Source organism: Malurus melanocephalus, unplaced genomic scaffold (assembly GCF_030028575.1).
Source record: "Malurus melanocephalus ecotype Western Australia unplaced genomic scaffold, MMel_1.1 scaffold_17, whole genome shotgun sequence".
Taxonomy (NCBI): Eukaryota; Metazoa; Chordata; class Aves; order Passeriformes; family Maluridae; genus Malurus; species Malurus melanocephalus.
Genome location: NW_026623249.1, coordinates 2,473,264 through 2,495,463, shown reverse-complemented (window position 1 = coordinate 2,495,463; position 22,200 = coordinate 2,473,264). Strand labels below are relative to the sequence as shown.

The 22,200-nt window shown below is 51.3% G+C and overlaps 1 protein-coding gene across 1 annotated transcript; it reads right to left on the bottom strand.

The window, feature by feature from the left end:
- Positions 1-27: 27 nt before the first annotated feature.
- MICALL1 (MICAL like 1) lies at positions 28-20,729 on the bottom strand. Its single transcript, XM_057388174.1, has 16 exons — positions 20,529-20,729; positions 14,388-14,436; positions 12,206-12,347; positions 11,008-11,111; positions 10,185-10,321; positions 7,342-7,922; positions 6,744-6,807; positions 5,707-6,092; positions 4,965-5,443; positions 4,371-4,505; positions 3,934-4,060; positions 3,487-3,577; positions 3,033-3,106; positions 2,539-2,653; positions 2,166-2,212; positions 28-1,851 (listed from the first exon to the last, which is right to left on the bottom strand). Exons 1-16 carry the CDS (start codon positions 20,672-20,674, stop codon positions 1,730-1,732), a joined length of 2,799 nt encoding a protein of 932 aa, XP_057244157.1. The 5' UTR covers positions 20,675-20,729; the 3' UTR covers positions 28-1,729.
- Positions 20,730-22,200: the final 1,471 nt, after the last annotated feature.

Below are 22,200 nucleotides of genomic sequence, written 5' to 3'. Positions count from 1 at the left end.
GATAGCACGAGTGCACAAAGGAATCAGAAACCTAATCCACAATAATTTTTTTAATCCAATGTTTCTTTTATTTTTGTTCAGGTGAATGGAAGTCATGGAGTTAGTACAATATAATTTACAAATCAAACTTCTGACTGGGCRCAGGGCCAAGGGGTGTCAGGCTGCAGCGATCCCAATGGCCTTTGGCAACAGTGATGTGACAACAGGCTCTAAAGCAGATTTGTTTCTCCTTGGAGAAGAGTTGTGCTTTGGAATCTCCCCCCCACTACCACTGCTCCTCCTCAGCCTGCTGGGTRTGGCAAGGGTGATATGGCATTACTGGTGCAGGGCTGAGCTGGCCAACTCCCAACCACGGGGGCCACACTGGGATTGAGGAGGGGCTCAGGTCCCTCTGGTTTTGGGAAATGAGGATCCCTCTCCAGAATGCTRCACCAGCCACCTTGCAAGGCACTGCTCCGAGAGCATTTTGGCTAAAGCCTATTGGGTTTTTAGAAGAGACTGCAGCAGATGGCTCAGGGCTGGTTATGTCTAATTTGCTAATGAGAAGATAAGATGAACAGCTGACCAACCAAACATTGATGAAACTCTAATCCAGACTGATCCAATAATTCAATAAATAACTTGTCTCTTGGAAGAGAAGGCAGGAAACAAAAATGGAAGGAAGAAGGGATAGYTGGAAGAACACTGCCCCCCCATTCCCTCCTCCAATGTACACACACACACGACAAATAAAATAAGGAGTTTAAAGTTTTAGGATGGGTTTGAATTAATCTAGTAAAGGAGGTGTAAAAATAACCAGTCACATCTGACCACTTTTAAAGTATATGTAGATAAAGCTGGGTAAAGATCAGATGTGACCACGCCTCTCTCCCCTGCCGTTTAAGGGTGGCACTAGTGAGCAGGGACAGAAGCTTAGTGCCCCTTGCTGGCACTGAATCAGTCTTCAGCTTTTCTGCCCTTGCCTGGAAAAGGAACARTTTCTCTCTCCCTAGGCAGGCAGCAAAGTCAGCGGTGTTTAGCAGCAGTGGGGTTCCTGAGTAGGGCACATGAGCTACATCCTAGCAGCTGTAYGCTGTCCCCTTGGGTCCTCTCTGCCTTGTGACGAAGCCCACCCTGCCCTGGAACTAGAGGAAGGGGACAGCTCAAAATAAATAGGGCACCAGCTGTTTTTCTGGCGATGGCTCTAGAGCCTCGTGATGCAGAAGTATTTTCTTAACCTTTTAGTTTAGGCCCATAAAACCCAAAGAATCCTGATTCTAATGTCAGTTTTCTCCTGAAGTTAAAAATGGGACAGAAATGGGACAAGAGCGAGCAGGCAGGGAGGGACAGGAAGGCCTAGTCCCCTCCTGGCAGAAGTCAGAGGCACGTGGAACTGTCACAGTTAGAGTGGGAGAAGGGACAGGGTGCAGTTAGTGCAAGTTTTCCCACAAATACGGAACTCCTTTGCTCATTCTCAGTTAATGACAAGAGCACACAATGGGGTAATGAACCTGAAAAGCAGATCCATCTTCTCCCCGCCTTGTTAACAAGGCTTCATGGAGGGGACAGTCATGGCCCCCCACAGCCTCAGGAAGGGGAGGGCTTTGGTCATTCTCACCCACTCTGGRCTGAGGGCTGGCATCTCCCTGGGGTGGCAGCTCTGGTGCCTGGGGAGGAAGCAGGGGGAGAGGCGAGCCAGGGCCAGGGAAAGRTGAGTCGGGGTTCCCTCCACTCTTAGTGTTCCTCTGCTCTAGCTTTTCTCCTTGGATGACTTGCTCTTGGAGTCATGCTTGTTGCCCAGCAGCTTAAGCACCTTCATGGCCTTGAATTTGCCTTTCTTCTTGTTCTCGGTCTCCGTCTCCTTGTGAAATTCTGGGGTTGCAAAAGGAGGTTGTTACTGTGGGATGTCAGTAGTTGTATAGACACACTCATGAAAACAGACAAGGGTGAGAGTCATGAATCAAAGCCCTCCACTGTATCAAAGCCCTGCACAATTTCTCTCTCTCACACAGGGGTGTGCAGCACAACTGTGCCTCTAACTTTATTGGCCCTAAAGGAAAGTCTCCCCAGTCCACCTAGAATAGATTAAATCTCTCCTGCACACAATTTCACTAATGCTCGTGCTGCCCCTTACTGGGGTCAGCAGCCAAAACATCATTCCAAAAAGCTTCCCATTTGTTTCTTACCTTTTCCTTTAATCATGGCTTCCAACATTTTATCCTCCTCTTCTTCTCTGAAAGAAAGAATGGGAAAGAATTCAGCCCTGAAAACAGCTGCTGTATTGTTTAAGGCTAGAGAGCCTCCTACTTAGAAGTCACAGAGGAGCAGATCCATCACTGTCTTGTGAGCATTTGCTACCAGCAGGATAAATCCCACATGCTGCACATGCTGTCCTGTCTTTCCCACACAAAGCATTCAAGGAGACAAGGATTGGGAAGCCTGGAAAAGACATTAGCAACATGGACATCTTAGGACACCCCCACAAGGTGCTCATGCAACACTGAGTCAGACGGGCTGTGCTTTTCCTTTCTCCCCCAGCCCACCCCACTCCTCACTCACCTCTGCCGGTCCTCGTCCAGGCAGTTCACAATGGCGTTCCTCTGCTCAATGATGGTCACCAGCTCCTGCATCAGCACCTTCTCTCTCCCTCGGTCCTCGTTGGTCCAGTCCTTCTCTACTCAGCCAAACCCCAAGGAAGGACAGGCAATTACATGTCTGAAGGATCTCCAGCACAATCCCTTCCACTCTGCCATGCTGAAGGGCTGGTTGGGCTAGCAGTGCTTGGGGACAGAGCCCTGCATGTGGCATTCCATGGGGACAAAAGGAGCAGGTCCCTGCAGAAGGCTGGAACATGTATTGAGAGGGCACACAGCCTCTAGAGCCAGCTGATTGCACTGGCATCCCTACAGATCTGCCTCTCTTCACCCGAGATCCATCTACAGAGAGGGCAGATGATGCCCAGGGGAAAAATGATCCTTGAGGGTCCATCCCAACTCAGGATATTCTATGATTCTATGAAAAAAGGGGTAAGCACACCCAGAGCAGTGCTTTACCTGGCTTGTTGAGGAGGCACCGCAATTCATACTCCACGTCTGACTGTCGCTGCTCTAGGTTCTGCTGCTTGAAGCTGCAAGAGAAGGGGGAACTGTTGGGAAGCACTGCAAGGCTCCAAAGATGGGGAACATCATCCCAAAGTACAGGGTGAGCTTGGAAAGAACTATCAAGATGCTGATCTTGTTCTGTATAGCCAGGGAGCCAAGGACCAGTAAGGACCAGGCCTGACTGCTCAAGGCCTTCCTGCAGGAGATGCTGCAGAGGCTCTGGTGACACGCTAAGGGACAATTCTGAATGTATCTGGACAGACTGGTCTCCTTGCCCTTACTTCCTCCCTTTTCTAGGCAAAGGAGGCCGTGTCAGGATCTTCCCTGGAGGCACAATTTCAGGATGGCTGAGAATGGGCTCCCCATGAGAGTGTCAGTGCCTCTCCACATGCCTGCACACACTTACATGTAGATGAGCTCCGACTCATGGCGCACCAGCATGTGCTTCTCATGGATGAGTTTGAACCAGTCCACAAGCAGGCTGTCCTCAGGGCTGTCTGCCAAGCAAAGGGATAATTCAGAGCCATTCCCAGCCCTGGTGGATTCCATCACCCTGCAGCAGGCTGGGTTCTACCAAGATAGGGGAAGGGCACTGGGCTAGAGCAAACCCAACCTCAGCCTGTTTCTGAGTTCCAGAGAGACCCTCTCTTTTCTCCCACCTGTTTCCATTCTAGGGATGTCTCCATGTTCAGGGTATGGTTGTGACCAATCTTGGAGACCAGCACAGCTTTTTGTGCTCTTCCAACCCCATTATCRGCAGGGAGGAAGTCGCTATTTCTATCTCCTTGGCTGGAGAGAGGGCAGCCCTAGGGTCTGTCCTGTCCAACACCCACTGACAGCCTACCCCYCTTACCATTCTCAGCACTGCGAAGTTTTTCCTCCAAGGCCACCCCACGGTGTTCCAGCTCATCCAGCTGATGCTCAATGGCATCCATCTCCCCATAGATGTCTTCCTCAGGGATGTACTGATCTGTCTGCACCTGCCAAACCATAAATCAGAGACCTTCATTATCCCCAGACTCCAGTTTCYAGGGGTAACCCAAAGGTTGATCAACACTAACAAGGGCAGCGGGACAACAGAATATTCCATCTAAGTGTGGATCTGAAATCCCCACTCTACTCTGGAGCAAAGGTAGACCACGGTGTAGCCTACACAGCCTCTTCCCCAGCTACAGCTGCCTGCTGCACTCCCTGCCCACACATGCATCAGTAGGGTGCCTGCAGACTGCTACAGCCCTGGGGGATAGCACAGAGCTGGCTTTTCCTCCTTGCTCCYGAGGGCCCTTTTACCTTGCGTTTGATGAGTGGGAAGCCGTGGCCTGGTGCAGGAGGACGCACAGGCTTGGAGCCCTTGGGAGGTTTCTTTGCTGAGGGGGAGGCTGCAGGTGATGGCTTCCGATTGAAGGGGTTCTCTTTGCAGGAAGACTGGAGAGTGTAGATGAAAGCAGAYACGTGAGCAGGCAGGGAAGGGAAGAGATCCCAACAGCTGGGAATAAGCAGACAGGGTAACCCTAGGGTTTGACCTGCCCCACAGCCTCCTAAAGGAGGAACACAGCACTCAATTCCACAAGCACCTAGTCAAAAAAACAGCTGTGCTCCTATTTGACATCAATTCCCCAGCTTCTTTGTCGCTAAAATATTTTCCTTCATGGTTCCCTTTCTATTCACTCAGACTACATGACATCTTGCCTCTTCTCTAGCACATGGGGTAGGCAGAGTACAAAGCAGAGCCATCATTTAATACAGGCCTGAAGCTTGCTTTCAGGGGGTCACACATCAAACCTTCCAAAGGGGCAAGCCTGGACTCACAATCCCCCTGCGACTGAGAGATGGATGGGGAAGAAAAGCCCTGTGACCTGCATGGGAAGAAGGTCATCATCTCACCTTCAGCTGTGTTTTGGGTGAGGAAGATGTCTTGGGGTTCCCAGCACTCCCATCTGAAGCCAAGAGGATGGGTGTAGGGCTAGCCCCAACTGGAGGCTTGGGCGGCAGCCGGCTGGTGCTGGTCTTTAGGCTGCCAGTGGAGATGCTCCTGCTGGCATGCAGGGTGCTGGGCTGTGTCTCACCACTGAAGCTGGCCAGCTCACTGGAGGAGGAGAAGGAGGAGTTGATGGAGAGGCTGGCTGGGACAGCAGGGCTTTCACTGGAGGAGATGCTGACCAGAGGCACATCAGTGCTGGAAATCTTGGCAGTTGTTGGCATGTGCACAGTGGGCTCAGAGGAGCTTTTAGGCACTGAGGCCTCATCGGTGTCTCCCAGCACCTTGGCGGGACTCTCAGAGTTAATGCTCTCGAGGCTGAGGGCTGGAGATGGGGTGGAGGACGATGGCTCTGAGTGTGACAACCTGGAGATGGGGTGGTTGGCTGCAAGGCAAAGGAAGAGCTCAGGGAGGAATGAAGGGACTGCCAGGAGAGAAGGGGAGGGCGACATACATGGCAGACAGRGTCAGCACAGAATTTTGCCTGCAAATGTCTGCTCCAGTGGGTAGAGAGGATATGGCTAATGCAACCATCACTGCATAAAGGCCTGGCCTGCCAGGGTTGATGCAGAGACACTGGGAAGGGGCAATCTCCAAGGGATTGTACAGGGGCTACAAAGGCAGAAGGGATAAAGGGAGGAAGCTCACCTAGTGGGGATGCATTGGGGGCTCGTGGAGCTGGCCGCTTCTTTGTCTTTGGACTACTGGTGGGAGTGATGCCGTACCAGGGGTGGAGAGGCTTGGCAAGAGTCTCACTCTGCTCCTGTTCAGGCGTGCTCTTTTGTGCGTCAGCATTCTCCACTTCCTCTTCATCCTCTTCCTCAAAGGGGTTGTACGGTTTAGCCTCTGTGGCATCAGACCTGCTCTCTTCACTCCTGGCTTTCTCCACCTCCTCCCCATCCTCCTCCCCTGAAGTCCTACTTGGAGTCTCATGGCTGTTGCCTGGGGGCGGAGGGGGAGCTGGCTTCTTCTTGGGCTCTGCTTGCACTAAGGCCATCCATGGTGGGTCCTTGGCTTTTACAACAGCTCCACCACTGGTGGAAGAGAAAGACAAAATGAGGTGGCAGAGACAAGGTGGGGTGGCGAGGCACTGGAGAGGGACTTAGCCCTTGGAGGAARGGGCGGATGGAGCGGGATGTCTCCCACGCAGAAGCAGCTTTCTCATCCAAGGATGGCCCTAGGCTTCCCCACACTGTCTCACTCTCTGTGGGTTAACCTATGGGCCTTAGGGAAGCACAGCCAGCCTGACTTGCCTGCTGAGCCCAGTGTTTTGGTGTCTGAATATTACAGCCTCCATCTGCTAAGCAGTGGTAAAGGCTGAGTTTTACGGGCATAGCTGGTCTTCCCTCCCTGACAACTTTCCCAGCACAAACCTTCACAAAGCAGACAAGTGTCTCCTTTGCAGCACCCACAAGCAAGGCCATTTCAGAAGGCATTTGGCAATCTGCATGTGCCACARAAACACCTTTCTGAAGCTCTCAACTCTCTGCTGACAGTGGATGAGCACTGACAGCCTGACCATGCTGGGCTAGTACCTCTTAGAAAAGGGATCTGGTCAAAGCCTACAGCCTCTTAAGAGCAGGATGGTGAGAGATGGAGGTGGTAGAGAAGACCACAGCTGTGCTATCGCCATAGCTCCACCTTGCTATGGAGTTTTCAGGTGATCRGCAAACACAGGGACATACCGATCAGAGGAGCAAGGTCTCCCTCGACGTTTTGGGACAGGGGGGCTGGGTTCAGGTACCCGACCTAGAAGACACAGGGTCAGACTGTCACAACACCAAAAGGACATGAAGAGGTTAAACTAACATGAGGCACCTCTTAGATAYCTTCCCCCAGGAAGGTGGCTGTTCCCACTCTCTGAAGACCTCATGGTATTTCTCCCACTGTCGATGCAGCCAGCTAACCCCAAACATCCCCTCTGCCTTTTTCTGCCCACTTCACCCTGGGAGCTGCACCTGGAGAACTGACACGCCCCTCTGTCCCCACACCTGCAAACTCCTCTAGCTCTACCATCTTCCCTCCACACTGGCAGCAACCTCTGGAGAGCTCTGAAGCAATACAAGGGAGCAGACAGGCAGGAAAACGAGTACTGCTCTCCTTGCTATGGGGATGGCTGGAGATTGCTRGCAATCAAAGGCCCGGTGCCTGAGCCCAAGATGTATTCAGAGGTGGAAGAGTGTCAGTCTGTGGACAAGGAAGGGAACTCATCCAACCTGTAGCCAACCACTTTGGCCACTGAGGGTGTAGAGGGTAACCCCTATCACCACAGTGCTCTCTTACCATTCATCATGCTGGGCCCACATTCGCTGCCCTCACCCTGCAGAGTGGACCTGGGCCGGGGGACAGGGTGGGATGTTGGAGGGGAGAGGGCRGATGCATCGGTGACCTTCCTTGGGGCAGGAGTGGGACGTGAGTCTCTGAGTCGTCCATCCATCGAGCTGGTTTTGTCCTGGGTGAGCCCTGCAGGCTTGCTGGGGATTGGAGGCCTGGGGGGTGTTTGGGAGACAGGTATCCTGCTGCCTGTGTGAGCAGGGGGCGTCACTGTGTCTGCTTTGTTGGCTGTGCTGTCCTTCTCCGCTGGGCCAGGGAGGCCCTCTGAAGGCACAGGGGTCTCTGCCATGCTCTCCTGGGAGTCACCATCATCCTTCCCCACCTCTGCTCCTGCAGGGATGGCGTCCTCTCCCATGCTGTCAGCCCCAGTCTCAGTTCTTAGCTCTGGTGACTGTCTGTCTGGGCTGGGCCTCCTCTCTGCCTTCCCACTCATGGCCAGTTTACCACGATGCTGTGTGCAGACAAAAGTCCCTGCCTCTGACCCAAGCTTGTATGACCCTGGGAGCAGCGTGCTGGAGCATTCCTTACACCTGCAACAAGAAGAGAGGGCCCCATGAGATTGGGAATGCCATCCTGCCCTTCACGGAAGGCAACACACCTGGAASTGTGTCCCCCTTGCAGGGACATGGAGTTAGTTCCACTCCAGCTAAAATCCTACAGTGCTCTTGAAGAGGTCATTTGGGAAAGAAAAGACAGACAAATGTCATCAGGCCACTGTAGGAACCCATGGCAGGTTCACAACTSATAACTCAAATACTACGTGCATTCGGGTTCTTCCTTCATCTCAGGAAGGATTTAATAGATGAGGAAGGGTGACAGTACGGGAATATGGTGTGGTTTCCAGACTTGAAATGGGGAGAGGGATCAACCATTCACAGACATGAAACAGCAAATATCAACTCGAATTAGGGAGCAACTGGTTCAGAACTTGCACAGGGAGGCTACAGGCTGCCTTGTGGGGCCCAAGGGTCCAGGCAGGTTAAAAAACTGTCAGACACACACCCTTCCAACTCTRATTATTAAATAAAATTACATCAATTCCAACTCAGGAAATTACTACATGGGAGGCTTCCAGAATATTCAGGAAAAGAAGCACATGAGCCTGGCCTGGTCTCATGTTCAGCCTCACAAATGCTGCCTATGGCACCCAGCTGGACCAAAGCATTTGGCTGGAAGGACAAGGGAATTATGCAGTAGCACCGTCCTTAAACTCTGCCTTGCCTATTGGAATTGGGCTAATAGCTTCTCTGTCCTTYGCTGTCTGCCACGTCTCCTTGGATCATCCACTCTTCCCCCTCTGAATGAGCCTCTGAAGGCTTCCCAATGAAGCCCTCCAGGTGCAAGTGTGATACAAAGCACTGGCAATGAAGTCAGTCCTTCTCTACSTGGGAAAGGAGGTGGATAGCATACATGAAAGACAGCCAAGGGCAAGGGGCTGATCAAGCACTACCATGAAAAGCTTGTTCACTCTTGTCTGAATACCTCCTGCTTGCAGCAGTTGGCTGCCTGTCACTGCCAGCAGATAATTTTGGCAAGGAGTTCTGCTCTGGGCTTCCAGTTGACTGGGATTTCCTTTGAAATGGAGAGTAAAAGTGTGAGGGCATAGGGACTCTAGACAGAAGAGGTATGATGAAATGTGGAGGTGGAAAGCTTGGACAAGGGGAGGAAGGAGTTTGCTTTGGGTTGATCTCCATCAGCCCATGGGAACCACTGCCACAAGACATTTCTGACCAAACACTGACCATGAATCAGCACAGAAAAAAAAAACCAAACAAACAAACAAACAAAAAAAAAACCCACAAAAAAAAAAACCAACCAAACTAAACAGAAAAAAAAGACAAAGAAAGAATAAGGAGGCAAAACATTTGAGACAAAATTACAGGATCTCCCTGCTCAGTCTGAAGGGCCAAGAGCTGTGCCACTGTAGATATGGCACCTCTCCTATTCTTGGCCCATGAGGACAGGGGGAATGCTACACCTGCACTCCAAAAMTCCTGCTTTTGTACCAGTTTCAGAAGAGAAGCCTGATGTACCACAGCTCAGCTCCCCTCCTGCAATGCTGTTTCTATGGCATATCCCCAACTGGCTTAGGCAGGTGAATAAAACCTCCCTCATATCTTCCCTCTGTCCTCAGAGGCCAACTCTTATCCTATGGCCCATGGGYGAGATCTCATTCCTTCGTCATCAGAGCAGGGAAAGCAAAGTCAAATGATTACACAGGTGCTGCAGGTAAGGACCTGCACTCAGGGAGTAACCACAGAGCTGCTGACGTGTAAATTTTCATTCCTCAGTTTGTCAGAGAGTCTGCAGCTCTCCACATGCTCCCTGAGAACTCAGCACCACCCAGGCTGCATGGAATCCTGTATATCCAGTTGAGGATGTGGAGTGTAGGTGGAAAGAGGTCTGTAGAATGATGTCATGGCTCTTCTCCTTCTCACTGGAAGGAGAAGARGGGGGGTGGTCCTGGGTAGGCAGTGTTAAAGAGGCAGAGCATCCTTGCTTRTGGAGGTGGGAGAAGCTCAAGAGGCTGGAATCTCAAGGAAGGGAAATGGGAAAGCACTAGCCAGCAAGGGAGACAGGGAGTAGGGCAGGAATGAAGCACAGGGACACAAGGGGCTAGTCAGACCTCTGGGACAGGGGGCTGGCAGGCAAATGGAACATCTTCATTATCACTTCAAGCACTGCTGTTCATGTTCCATGTGCCGAGGGACACAGACATACAAAGGTGGGGTGCAGCTGGCCCCCATCTGCCGAGGACAGAGGCCACCCCACCAGGCCTGGCCAGGACATACCTGAAGCACTGGCGGTGGTAGAGCTTGCCCTCAGCCAGATAGCGCTGCACCAGGTGGACGTGCTGCTGGCAGGCGGCGCAGGTGCTGCTGAGCGTGCTGTGCTGGGACCGCTCCGGGGGCTCCGAGGGGGCATCATCCTGGGACACAACACACAGGCAGCTCAGGATGGGGGCCATGAACTGCTCCCCACACCATGGATTCTCCAGAGCAGCTGCTCTCTGTGCAAGACTCATCGCTGAAAGCTGATGGCACAGCTCAGGGGCTGACTTCAGGGGCTGACAATGCACAGAACAGCTGCCCTCAAGCGCAAGCACAGGCAGGCTGCCTCTTCCCAAATTAGAAGGGCCACTCCATCTACAGTTTTGGGCAAACCCAAAGTTACCTCTATCTACAACTGACGGGCTGTGGAAGGGATTGATTCATACCCCATGCACCAGGGTCCTGCAAGACCCAACCCWGACAATTGCTAAAACCTGAAATTAAAGCCATCTTTTATGCCCTTCTAGTTCCACATTAAAGGGTTATTCCCACATAGGAAGGAGAGTGTTTGTACCTGGRGTGGTTCAACGAATTGTACAGCACCAATCTGCCCAACCTCTTGCCTGCCATGAACAAATTATAGTTCACAGACTCACAGAGAGAAATCACTCTCTCAGCTGGATGTCACAAGGAACCAAAATCCCAAACACCACTCACACCCAAAATAAACAGGCAGCCTCCTGCAGAGACCCATGGCTCTGTGACAGGCTTTTTCCCATCTCCTCACCCGCAGTGCAGGGGGTACCACTGCCTCAGGCTGGCTTTGAATTAAGAAATTGGGTACCTGTGGTRCTGAAGGACTCTCAACTGCAGCCACGGGCGTCTTGTGGGACAGCAGAGGAGGTGAGGAGACATCAATCRTGTGCTTCATAGGTGGAGGGACGCTGGCTAGAGGCAGGAAGGAAGGAGGATCAGGCATGGAGAGCAGTGGTGACTCACACCACCCATGTGCGGGAAGGGGAGGGGAAAAAAATAAAATCATCCAGCCTTGTGACATAGGATGAGACCTGCTGCTCCAAACACTTCAGTGCTTATTTTAGGTGGAAGAGACAAACACAATCTAATAATGGGTCAGCTGTGAGGCTGCCAGAAAGCCTGGCCTGCTGTGGATCCCCTTCTGTGGCCCAGGGTTACCAGCCTCCCACTGTGATTTTATTTACTCATCCAATGCTACTTGGCTTCTTTGTAATTGACTTTCTAAGCAACAATCAAAGCCCAGGGCAGCTGGGGTAGCTGCTGAAGTATTGTGATCCACTGGGCCCCAAGGCTTCCAGGCTGTCAGCAGGTCTGTGAAGCATCTCTTGCTCTTAGGGCTGGAACCCACACACCAGTTCCCAGCGGGATTCCTTGGCTGGTAGACCAGCATCCTGGAGACGCATATACAAGTGGAAGAGATTTATCTGATATTGTGGCTACAGAGTGGAACAGAGGAGGCCTGGAGCCCTCATCTCTGCCCAGCCAAAGGCTGCCCAGGAAGAACAGACTCAGAGCACTCGGTTCAGGTTGCAGGTGTAGGGACAGATGAACTGATTTGAAACACTACACCCTGGCTCCACTCCCTCTACCCTCCAGCCATTTTATATGTACCTATGTGACAAAAATCAGCTGTGGTAGGTTTCTCCTATTTTAGTGGGTTAGAGCAGAACACAAAAGAGTCTGATGAGCACCAGGGGTGGTGGCCCAACCCAAGTTGGCAAGAATGCAGCACAGAGGGAGGAGAAAGGCGTTCCTTTTTCCACAGCCTGAGCTGTTACATCATTCCCCATCTCTGTGAAACCTCGCCCGAATGCACTCTCTCTTCCAGGCCTTCCTCAGGGGCACCAGCAAGATACAGGAGAGGTGGGTACTACCTGCTCTTCTCCTTCCCCAGAAACACACACAGCTCCCACTTGCCACAGGGAGGAGGAAGCACAAGGTGACACTGGCTTTCCTGTACTTAAACAGGGGCAAACTGGAAGCCAGAAGGGTGGGAGGACACTCACCTTGGCTGGGGTTGTTGAAATGGTTGTAGTACTGAGACACATAAGTCATGATGCTGAGGCAGTCAGGGACTTTCATGGAGACCATATCATTGGGATCTAGCAGAGCTGGAATGCCCAGCTCCCGCTCTGCCAATTCAAAGGCCTGCAGGAACAGCAGAGAGTCATTAAGGAAAGAAAACTGATGCTTTATGAAAAATAACAGAAATATCAAATTGGAAGGACSCCAGGGAAGGTTAAATAGTGAGCCTGTGGCTTCCCTGATGGACACAGGCTTCCAGACATGCTGCTTGAGTAGAAAAGTAACAACAGAAGCAAGGCTCCCTTCAAGTTTTCACTGGAAAAAAAACGCAGTGTTTTTTCAACTCACGGGGACACCAGCAGTGCCCTCACACAAGAGCCTGGCAGAGCCTTGGCTGGCAGCACAGAGGACTGAGGGCTGGCAGATACTTCCAGTGACAAGGAGCTCTACTGAGCAGTGTTCCTGGCTCACCCCACAGAAACACTGACTGCCCATCCTTTCATGCTCCGGGATGCCACACCTTCCCCTCCCACAATCAACAGAGCCATCCTRGCTCAAAATCCAGCACCCTGCCATGCACAAGCCAGTACTTTCAGTACTTTTCTGTGTCTCAGCAAGCAGAAACAAGGACATTGTGATAAGAACAACACCGCTCCTCCAACTGCATACACAGCGACCCAAAGGGAAGGAATGGAGGAGGAAAAGAGCTGTTTGAGAGTTTCCCACTTAGCAGTGTATGTGGATTGCTGTCTAAACWCTGGCCATCCTTCTGCTGAGCTAAGGGCAGTGTACCCACATTRATCTCTCAGGGAGTAGGGTGCAATACTATGGCAGGGACTAAAGAGAAGTAAGCCAGGAGGAGATGAGAGTGGTTTGGGCACTGAATGGTAAGGTACCAGGYGCACACGTAAAGGTACCAGGTGTGGGTAAAGACTGAAGGTGCCTAGTCTCTGGGGCATGAGTTTCTGTGCAGGGTGTGAAATCTGAAGAAAAGGAATGGAGAAATAAAAGAAAATGGATATTTGCAGTAACTAGGGGTGTAAAAATGCCTCCTGTGGACATCCCACTCTGCTCAGCCTTGCTTTAAGTCAGTTGTCTGGACTGAGTCTTGCTGAACACAAGGCTGCCAGCAGCAAGGAGTGAGGACAGACCCCACCTTGGAGGTCTCTAATAGGACAAGTTAACCATTGTGTGGGTCTTGAATGCTAATGACTGAAAGGSGCCAACTGGTCCCGGAAAGGACACGCCAGGACACAGCTGGAGAGCCCTAATCCTGTAAATCACAAATCACAGAATCATAGAATGGATGGGGTTGAAAGAGACCTCAGAGATCATCTAGTCCAACCCCCTGCCAAAACAGGTTCACCCAAAGCAGGTGACACAAAATCACATCCCGTTGGGTTTTGAGTATCTCCAAAGCAAGAGATTCCACTTCCTCTCTGTCAGCCACTGTTCCAGTGCTCTGTCAGCCTCATAGTAAAAAATGCTTTTCTGCATATTCAGCTGAGGAATTTCTGTATTTCAYTTTGTACCTGTTGCCACTTCTCCTGGTGCTGGGCACCACCAAAAGGACTCTGGCCTCATCCTCTTGACATCCACCCTTAAAATGTTTCTATGTAGCTCATCTTGGGAAGGTGATGAGCTGTGCCTTTCCACAGACTATCACATGAGGCCTGCAGCAATTTGATCTTTCTTTCACTAAAAAAAAAAAAAGCAGGGCTATTGCTGCTCTGTCCTACAACCAGCCCTTGGGGCTGGGCACCTCTCTATTCCCCACTGCCTGTTTCTGCTACTGGCTCCAGCTGTCCCAAGCAGGAAGGGAACATTGCAGACCAGGGTCTAGCATGACCTTCCTCTCTGCTTATGCCTGAAGTAAAACTAGCTTCCTGCTTCCATTGTCTTAAAATCTGGAATAACTGAGGTCAAGAAGATGTTGCACCATTTAAATCTTCACCTGAGATGTTGTCTTGGCAACTGTTAGAATAACCAGGCTGGAAGCTGATATCTTAGATTCCCTTGTTTCCAGAGAATCTYCAGCTTGTTACTTAGAAACATAGACCTTTCTTACACCCTCAGCACTGTCACAAATTCCTCCCACGCAACATGACCTCAATCATTCTCACATCACTTCTTCCTTCTGTGCATTGCAGAATGGGGACTTACCAAGCGATTATTCTCATAGACGTCATCCTTGGAGAGAGAATCAAAGTCTCTGAAATGAGAAAGCACAAAATAGCCACATGAGGTGCAGAGGAAAAGGGCCCCTATGCCATCACAACCAGATTCCAGGACAGTCAACCTTACAACAAATCAACACATAGATAAACAAAACCTTGGCAAACCAGATTTCAGGTTGCAAGAAGACAAGGAAACCAAAGGGAAAGTGCAATTAAAAGAAGAAAACAAGTCCCAAATGGGTGGTGACCAGGAAACTAAAATGTTATTTTTATCTCTTGTTACCTGCTTCTGCCCTTGGGATTAAAAGCTGCAGAAATACCAGGGCCTCGTTTCAATTAGCACCACACACTGCTGCACCAAAGAGTGCACATTATCCCAAACCTGCCTTTCCAAGTCCACTGGCACATGAGTGCAGGATGAGGATACAGATCCCTCAACTCAAGAGAAAGAAGGTGGCTACAGATACAGCTCAGGTGGCTCTACAAGAATCCTTAGACAAACCTTCCTGCATCACCCCAAAGAATTTGGGGTGACACAGAAGACCTTAACCTATTTCCATCCTTGCTTTCCGCCAAACATTCACAGTGCACAACAAACCATTCTTGGCTGCAATCTTGGGAGCTGAATGCAAGGTGCTCAGRGCACAGAGTGGAACCGCAGCAGTCTCCAGCCCAGGGAATTCACTTGCTCCAACCTATTTCACTCTTTCCCCTGGAGCCCTCTGGGGGGGTCAACCTGGCCACAGGGACTGATTAGCTGCCTTTAACAGGGGAGCAGAGGGCAGAAAGTTAAAGCAGTCTGCAGGCTTTCAGCAGAAGGGGAGAAACCCAGGAAGGAATTAGTTGTGGCTTTTGCATGTGTGCGTGGGTATAATGTGTGTAACAGCATCACGCTGCACTGCTTACAGCCCCTTCCTGCCAAGGATTTCAGTTTCACTACCAAAAAATCCCTRGTGCAGCAGCTTGGTCTGTCTGCTAGCTGGATTCACAGGGAGCACGGAGTCCAGAGAGGTCTAGGGTCAAGTGAGCCACCCCAACCGACCACAAAGAGGTGCCAAAGCCTGGGAGACTGACAAAGAAGGACAGTTCAGATGAGAGAGRGGAATGCATTCCCCACCCCCAAGGTGGCATGCACGAACTAGATGAGATGGCAAATCCTCAGCCACACACCTGTGGAGAGGGGCTACAGGAACCTCCTTCCTCCATCCCCTTTTGGATTTTATGACCTTTTCCTGTTACACCGACGCAACCCATCCTGGCGCCACATGGCAGGGCAGCCAGCCCCTTCTTGAAGWGCCTCACGCAGCCTTCCCAAAGCTGCAGAGGAAGTCCATGATAAGCTCAGGAAGATTTTCCCAGCTTGCCTGCACCACAATAAAATCACACTTCCTCTGTTCAAAAGCAAGAGGCTGCTGGTGCCATTTCCTCATGGACGTACGAAGCTGCAGCCGCTCGCTACTGCGGGAGCAAATGCAGCAGACACGCAGAAAGGTGGGCTGGATGTTTAGTTCTATCACCCTCCTGAAAGTCTGCATGAATATAAGTACAGAGCTCAGACTGTCAAAACACCACAACTTTTCCTTTTACACATGCTGGTGAGCAAAGGCTGCAGCCTTTGCTTTGATGTCAAAACCACTGCCGTTTTTGTAATTATAACTAGTCGCCACTGGGAAATGTTTTTTTCCCTAAGTGTGTTTTGGTTTTGCCTAGAGAAGTCCTTTAACCTCACAGGTTTGGGGTTTTTTTTTTCCTTTTAAAGAAAATGCCAACTTGGAACACAGGAGAAGCAATGACAGCAAAGTTGTATATCAACTRCCCTCTAAACATTCATGACCTTCATTTTGAATGCCTTCACTTTCAGGATATGGGAGTGGTGTAGCTGGAAGCTTGAAGATTCCTTGGTGGGCTGGGCGAGTATTTTCTGACAGACAAAAYATCATGTCCATTCCACTCTGCCCCAGCAAACAAAAGCTGTTYTAGTAAACCAAGGCAACTCTATCAGGGAAAGCAGATGCCAGCAGAGAAGCGTGAAGCCCAAGAGGTAACAAGGGGTTACCAAGCAGCAAAGGAATASAAGATTCTTTTCCACTAATGTAGTATTGCAGACTCTCAGCTTTACCCGAGATGTTGAAGTCCATCAGTACAAGGCCCCAGGGATCAGTTTATTCAGTTCCTCTCCACTGCATTTTCCAGCTCCCTTTCTGAACAAGTCAAGCAGGACCACACTGACCTGCATCGCTCCTGACATAAGCACTCCCATATGCCATTTGGTCACGTGGCATCCTTGTGGTTCCAGGCACGTTCCAGGTGCCAATGCRAAAGGAGTGTGGCCTCTCAGGCATGAGGAAAAATCACTCCAGACACACCCCTTTTCCCTCTATAAACTGTCTCCACTGCAGAGAGCCCAGAACTTGCCATCTCGCAATTCTGTGACATGTGCTGCATGTCACTTTATTTCCTTGCCCTGATCTCAGCAGTCTTTCATCCAGCCCTGCTCAGGCTCCTCTCCTGACAACATACCCATCTGAGGGATTGGATATAAGAACAGGCAAGACTCTGGCTATCCCAAGCTGAACAACTGTCTTGACTCAGCAAACCCCAGTGTTGTACCATATCCTGGAGTAATATTTCTATGCAAATAACATCAACATCCCAAGCACTTACCTAATTAGATACATGCAGAGCCACTAAGCACTGCAGGGTTTAGGGCAGCTGCCAGGCAGCAGATCCAGGGAAGGGGGAAGGGTGTGCCGTGCAGCTAAAACCAGAGCAAATTCCTGGATTCCTCAAATATAAAYCATGAGCACTTTACGGCAGTGCCATATAATAAGCCATTCAGCTTTCCAGGTCTTGTCAGGGAAATGCAGGCAGTACATGGGCAGGAACAAACAAGATTTGTGATCTTGCCTGTAACTGAACCCACGGCTCTAGGGACAAAAAACAGCTTTTCTAAAACAGCTCCCATCTCCCATTTTCTTCAAGCGTCCATCTCTCTCAGCACTCAAAAGGCATGTGCCATACTCCTTTATTCTTCTCACCCCGGAATGCCATGATCCTTCCCTGAGCTCCAGGGAAGGAGTACAGCTTGGGATGCTGAAAGATGCTCTTTGCTTCACTAAGCTGCAGCAAATGCCTTGTAAACACTAATTTCATGCTTCAGATTTCTAGAGCACTGAGCAAACAAACTCATTAATCCCCACAGTCCACTGTCAAATTGGTCTGGATGTTGGCAGCTTAACTGACAAGGGAAGAGAAAAGATTAAATGTCTCTTCTCCAGATCACACAGCCAGCAGTGCAGACAGAGGCTAAATCCCATTTCCATTTCCCTGACTGGGACAGCAAAGCAACAAAACCAAGTGAAGTGCCTACAACGTGGCATCAGGGATTTCAATTTCATGGTTCAGTACACAGGTCCTACAGGTATGCACCTAATTTTTGGTGGTCACTTCAAGACMCCTTTAGCTGGATTCAGTAGACACTGAGAAGTCCCAGTCTACTTCTGTCAAACAGCCCAAATGTATAGAGTTTCCAAGAGCTCTGCAGAAGCTGCTCCAAAGCTCTCCAGGGCAACAACCCTCCAATGCCATTTGCCTTATCCTGAAGTGATTGTGTTCAAACCAGGGGTCACATGGAAAACTGTCCACAGTCTCACTTACCCATATGGTCTTTTATGACAGCCTCTTCCTCTGTGTCCCCTGCCAGCACAGCAGCACCAAGGGGGTGCACCCAGGCAGGGTCAGAAAACTGGGACACACTGACAGCCACAACAGCAATGCCCAGGGGATCAGGGGGGCAGAGGAGTGGTGTCACACAGGTAGAGAAAAGAGCTTCAGCTCAGCTCTCATATGGATGTGCGCGTTCGTCCCCTCTGTGATCCCAGGCGAAGTCAGCAGGAAGCAACTGCGTGCAGAGGAACTCCAGCCTTTGGGGAGCAGCACAGCTGTCTCGTGTGGGCCAGGAGAGCCCCGCATAAAGGATGACCACACAGGCTCAGAAATGCACTCACAGATTCCCTGCCAAGTTCCATTACTGGACTGACTGAAAGTACTTTATAAGAAAAGAAGGGCAACCACTTTTCCTCTGCCGTCAGGAGATTTACTGCTTCTGATCCAATCTTCCCACTTCCAAATCGGGACAAGCTGAAGAAGCTGGAATCAGATGAAGTGATGCTACTTTCCTGACGGCCGTCTGAAAATCCTTCTACAATATACCATGTCCTTGTAAGGCCCTGGGCTTTGTCTCTACAATGCAGCTCGTGCAGAGGACCTGTGAAGCATGTAGTTAGGACATCTGCCAGGAGCAGATTTAAGCCCACTGACAATTTAAGAGCAGCAGTCTCTGCTTAATGGGATGGTAAATATGGTTAATGGGAAACCATTGGGTGGTTTTAGTGATGTTTATCATAAGCTTTTGCTGAACCTCTGCTTTTCAGTTCCCAGTTACTGTGCCATTTACAAAGAAAAAATAATAATTGCAAGTGTTCCTCTCCTTAGTTTGCCTCTTTCCATCCACCAGCCTTGAAACTGGGAGCATCTTCACAGGCTCTGTKCTAGCTAATCAGAGTGAGCCATACCATCCAAGACCTGCAGGACACAAGACCACACAGCTCCCTCAAGACCCAGAGTGATGCAAAGACACCTTATGTCTTGGCCTTCAGTCATTAAAGAACACTGTGCGGAGGGGTTTGGGACAACCACCTGAAACACAGCGGGCAGCAGTTTGTTTTCCAGCCTACCTGTTCAGCTTCWGCTTGTGAGGACACAGGCCTGTTTTACTCTCTCACAGACACCACAGCTCCCCAGCAGAGTCACAGTCAATCCTCTACCTGACAGAAGTTGCTGTCATGGCAAAAGGCCTTTCTGAGGCCAGGTCAGGAAAGAGAATTTGGTCAATCCGGACAACCTCAGAAGAAGAACCAGCAGTCCCAGAGCAGAACGTGACAGGGGACGCATCACCTTCAGCAGCTTTACCAGCAGGCAAAAGAGCACATACATGCCAGAGGCACAGGGAGGTGGGGTGATGCCTACCCGCACTGCAAGGGCTACCAAGGATTAGAGCAGATGGGAGYTGGATTCCCAGCGCCGGGGCACACAGGGTTACAGCGGCAGGTCGGGGCAGATTCCTTTCAGAAGCTCAGCCAGTTTCTCCAGCCTGACACTGCACCCCCAAGCAATCCCAAACTCACTGTCTGCCTCCTGAAACTCACATTCCACCTCAGAGACACCCAAGCTGGGGGAGGCTAGAGAGGCTCGATACCCCTGCCAGCATTTGCTCCTGCTTCYAGTGTGGCACCCACAGAAAACAAGCTAGAAGCAAATGCATGCAGCAACCTGGACCAGGCCTCTACACATTTCAGAGTGGCTGCCTCTAGCAGCTGGGAATGTCCCTGTGCAGGCAGGCCTCTGGCCCTCCTGAAGTGTGAAGGCTCACCTCTCGCTGAGGCAAAACACCCTCACTCCCAGATGCCAATACCGTGTCTCCTCTCTGATAGGGACCACTCCCATTTGGGTGTACAGACCTAGTTCACCTCAAGGCTCTCCCCAGCCGTAAATCACACGACTTCTTCAACCCTGACCTTGAGAGGTTTGCAGGACCAGGTCAGAAGGTCATTTGCTGAAACACAGAATGATAGAATRGTTTGGCTTGGAAGGGACCTGAAAGATCATCTGGTACCAGCCCTGCTGTCACAGGCAGGGACAACCTAGACCAGGTTGCTCAGAGCCCCATCCAACCTGGCCTTGAGCACTGCMTGGGAATACAGAATTCTTCATCTCCAGTACCCAACTATTTCTCGACAGCATCTTCCTCAGCACATACCAGCACATCAGCACAACAGAGACATATGCACTCTCAGAGCCCCTCAAGCCCATGCTCAGGGAGCTGCCCTGCCAGCCAGCCTGAAGCCATTTCCCCTGGCACCTCCATCCCCCACAGCGCCCTGTGAGCTCCCCGGGATCGCGGCTAGGCTGTACGGGCAGCCCAASCCCTCCAGAAAGGGGGGGTCCCAGCGGTCCCGCGCCCCAAACCTCCGCGCCCTCYGCTCCTTCTGCCACCAGCGCCCGCGGGCGGCAGCCGGGCCCCGTGGCGCCCCGTCCGAGCGGCGGGCAGAGCGCGGCCTGCACTCACAGGAGGTCGGGCCGGTGGCGGTGCAGGATGGCGCAGAAGGCTAGTCCGTCGCGGAAGGAGGTGCTGAGGTCGCGGATCTCCACGCCGCGGTATCCCTCGCACTGCCGGCGGCACCAGGCTTGCAGGGCGCCGCGCGGACCCGACATCGGGGCGGCCGCTCCCACCGACGCCGCCGCCGCCAGCCCGGGGCCGGGCGGGGCCTCCCGGGGCGGGGCTCTGAGGGGCGGGGCCCGGGCACGCCACGGAAGCTCCCGGGCTCCGCGGGGAGCAGGGCGGGMTGCTGGGGAGAGCACCCTGTCCGAGCTCGGGTAAAGAGTTGGGCCTGAATGCAATTTAAATTCAATTCGATTAAAAACCACTTGGCAACCTAACTTCTGGATCCTCCTCAGGCTTTGAGAGAGGCTGCTCCAGGCAGAAGTTCTGAGCAGTCCTAGGGATTTAAGCCGTGGCAGTGGAGTACTTGTGAGACGGAGGTGGCTCCCAGGCTAGGCTCAGGGCCAGAAGAGCTTTGAAGATCAAGACACTTAGAGGCACAGGCAGGGTTTCACAGGAAGCCCTGGAAGAAGCGGAGGAAGAGTGTGATACAATCTCAGGAACCCACAACATCGAGGCAATGAATTGTCACAAGAGTTGRTGTGCACACTCAGAGTGATGGTTTGACAAGCAAGGGAAGCACATTATTAAAGGCTACTTTATTTGGCTTAGCATTCTTTTCACCTCCAACAGCTACTTCAGGGGAAGACCAGACCATCTCACTGATGTTGAGCTTATTGCTGCCAGTTCCAAATCTGTAAGAGTCCATTCTCTCCAGTTATTTTGTAAGGGCTCTACACACCTTCCTTCACTCAGATTTCAGGCGTAGAACTCTCTTTCTTCTATTCCACTGTTTCATTCTATTACTCTATGGTCCCAGCACTGTAACATGCAAAAAATAAATTCTCCAATTAGTTTGTGCCATCTCCCTACTGTGAGCGCCCAAGACAAACTGCCRTGTAAATCACAAGAAAAACTACTCTGTAGCAAAAAGAACGGAAATTAAACATTGTGTCCCACGTGTAATAAATGAGTTGGCTACTCAGCACCCTCCAGATCTGCCGACAGCGTCTTCCTGAGGTATCCTAAGGGACAGCAGGATGAGGGCTGTTTTCTTGACTCTTCCAGGTTCCACGATTATATTCAGCCCCTTCACAGCTGTAGGTCAGAGACACAGAACACATGACCGTGCACTGTGGGTCCCTCTGACAAAACCATTTGGTCCAGAATCACTCCCCCCTCATCAAACCCTGCTGCGGCAGGCGAGGCTCAAGCTCTAACCACCCCCACCTCCCCCGGAGCGCCGTCCCAGCACCAGCAGAGCTCTGTTGATGCTGCTGAACACCCTGCATTCCTCTAGCTTCAAGCAGTGCCAGGCACCACAGCTCGCTGAGCCCATCTTTCCACCCAGTGAGAGCTGCAAGCTCCTCCTGGCTTCGTTCCACCAAGTGCCAGTCCYGCTCAGTTAACCTTCGGCAGTCCCTCAGAGAAGGCGTGGAGCCAGGGACAGCAGTGGATGGTCTCTGCATCCTCTGGAAGCTGCTCTGGCAGATGGAAACAAACCAGCAGCATATTCACATACCTGAGAACAGCCTGTAAGCACTAGAGTGTTTCAGATTATACACAAATGCATTAGAAG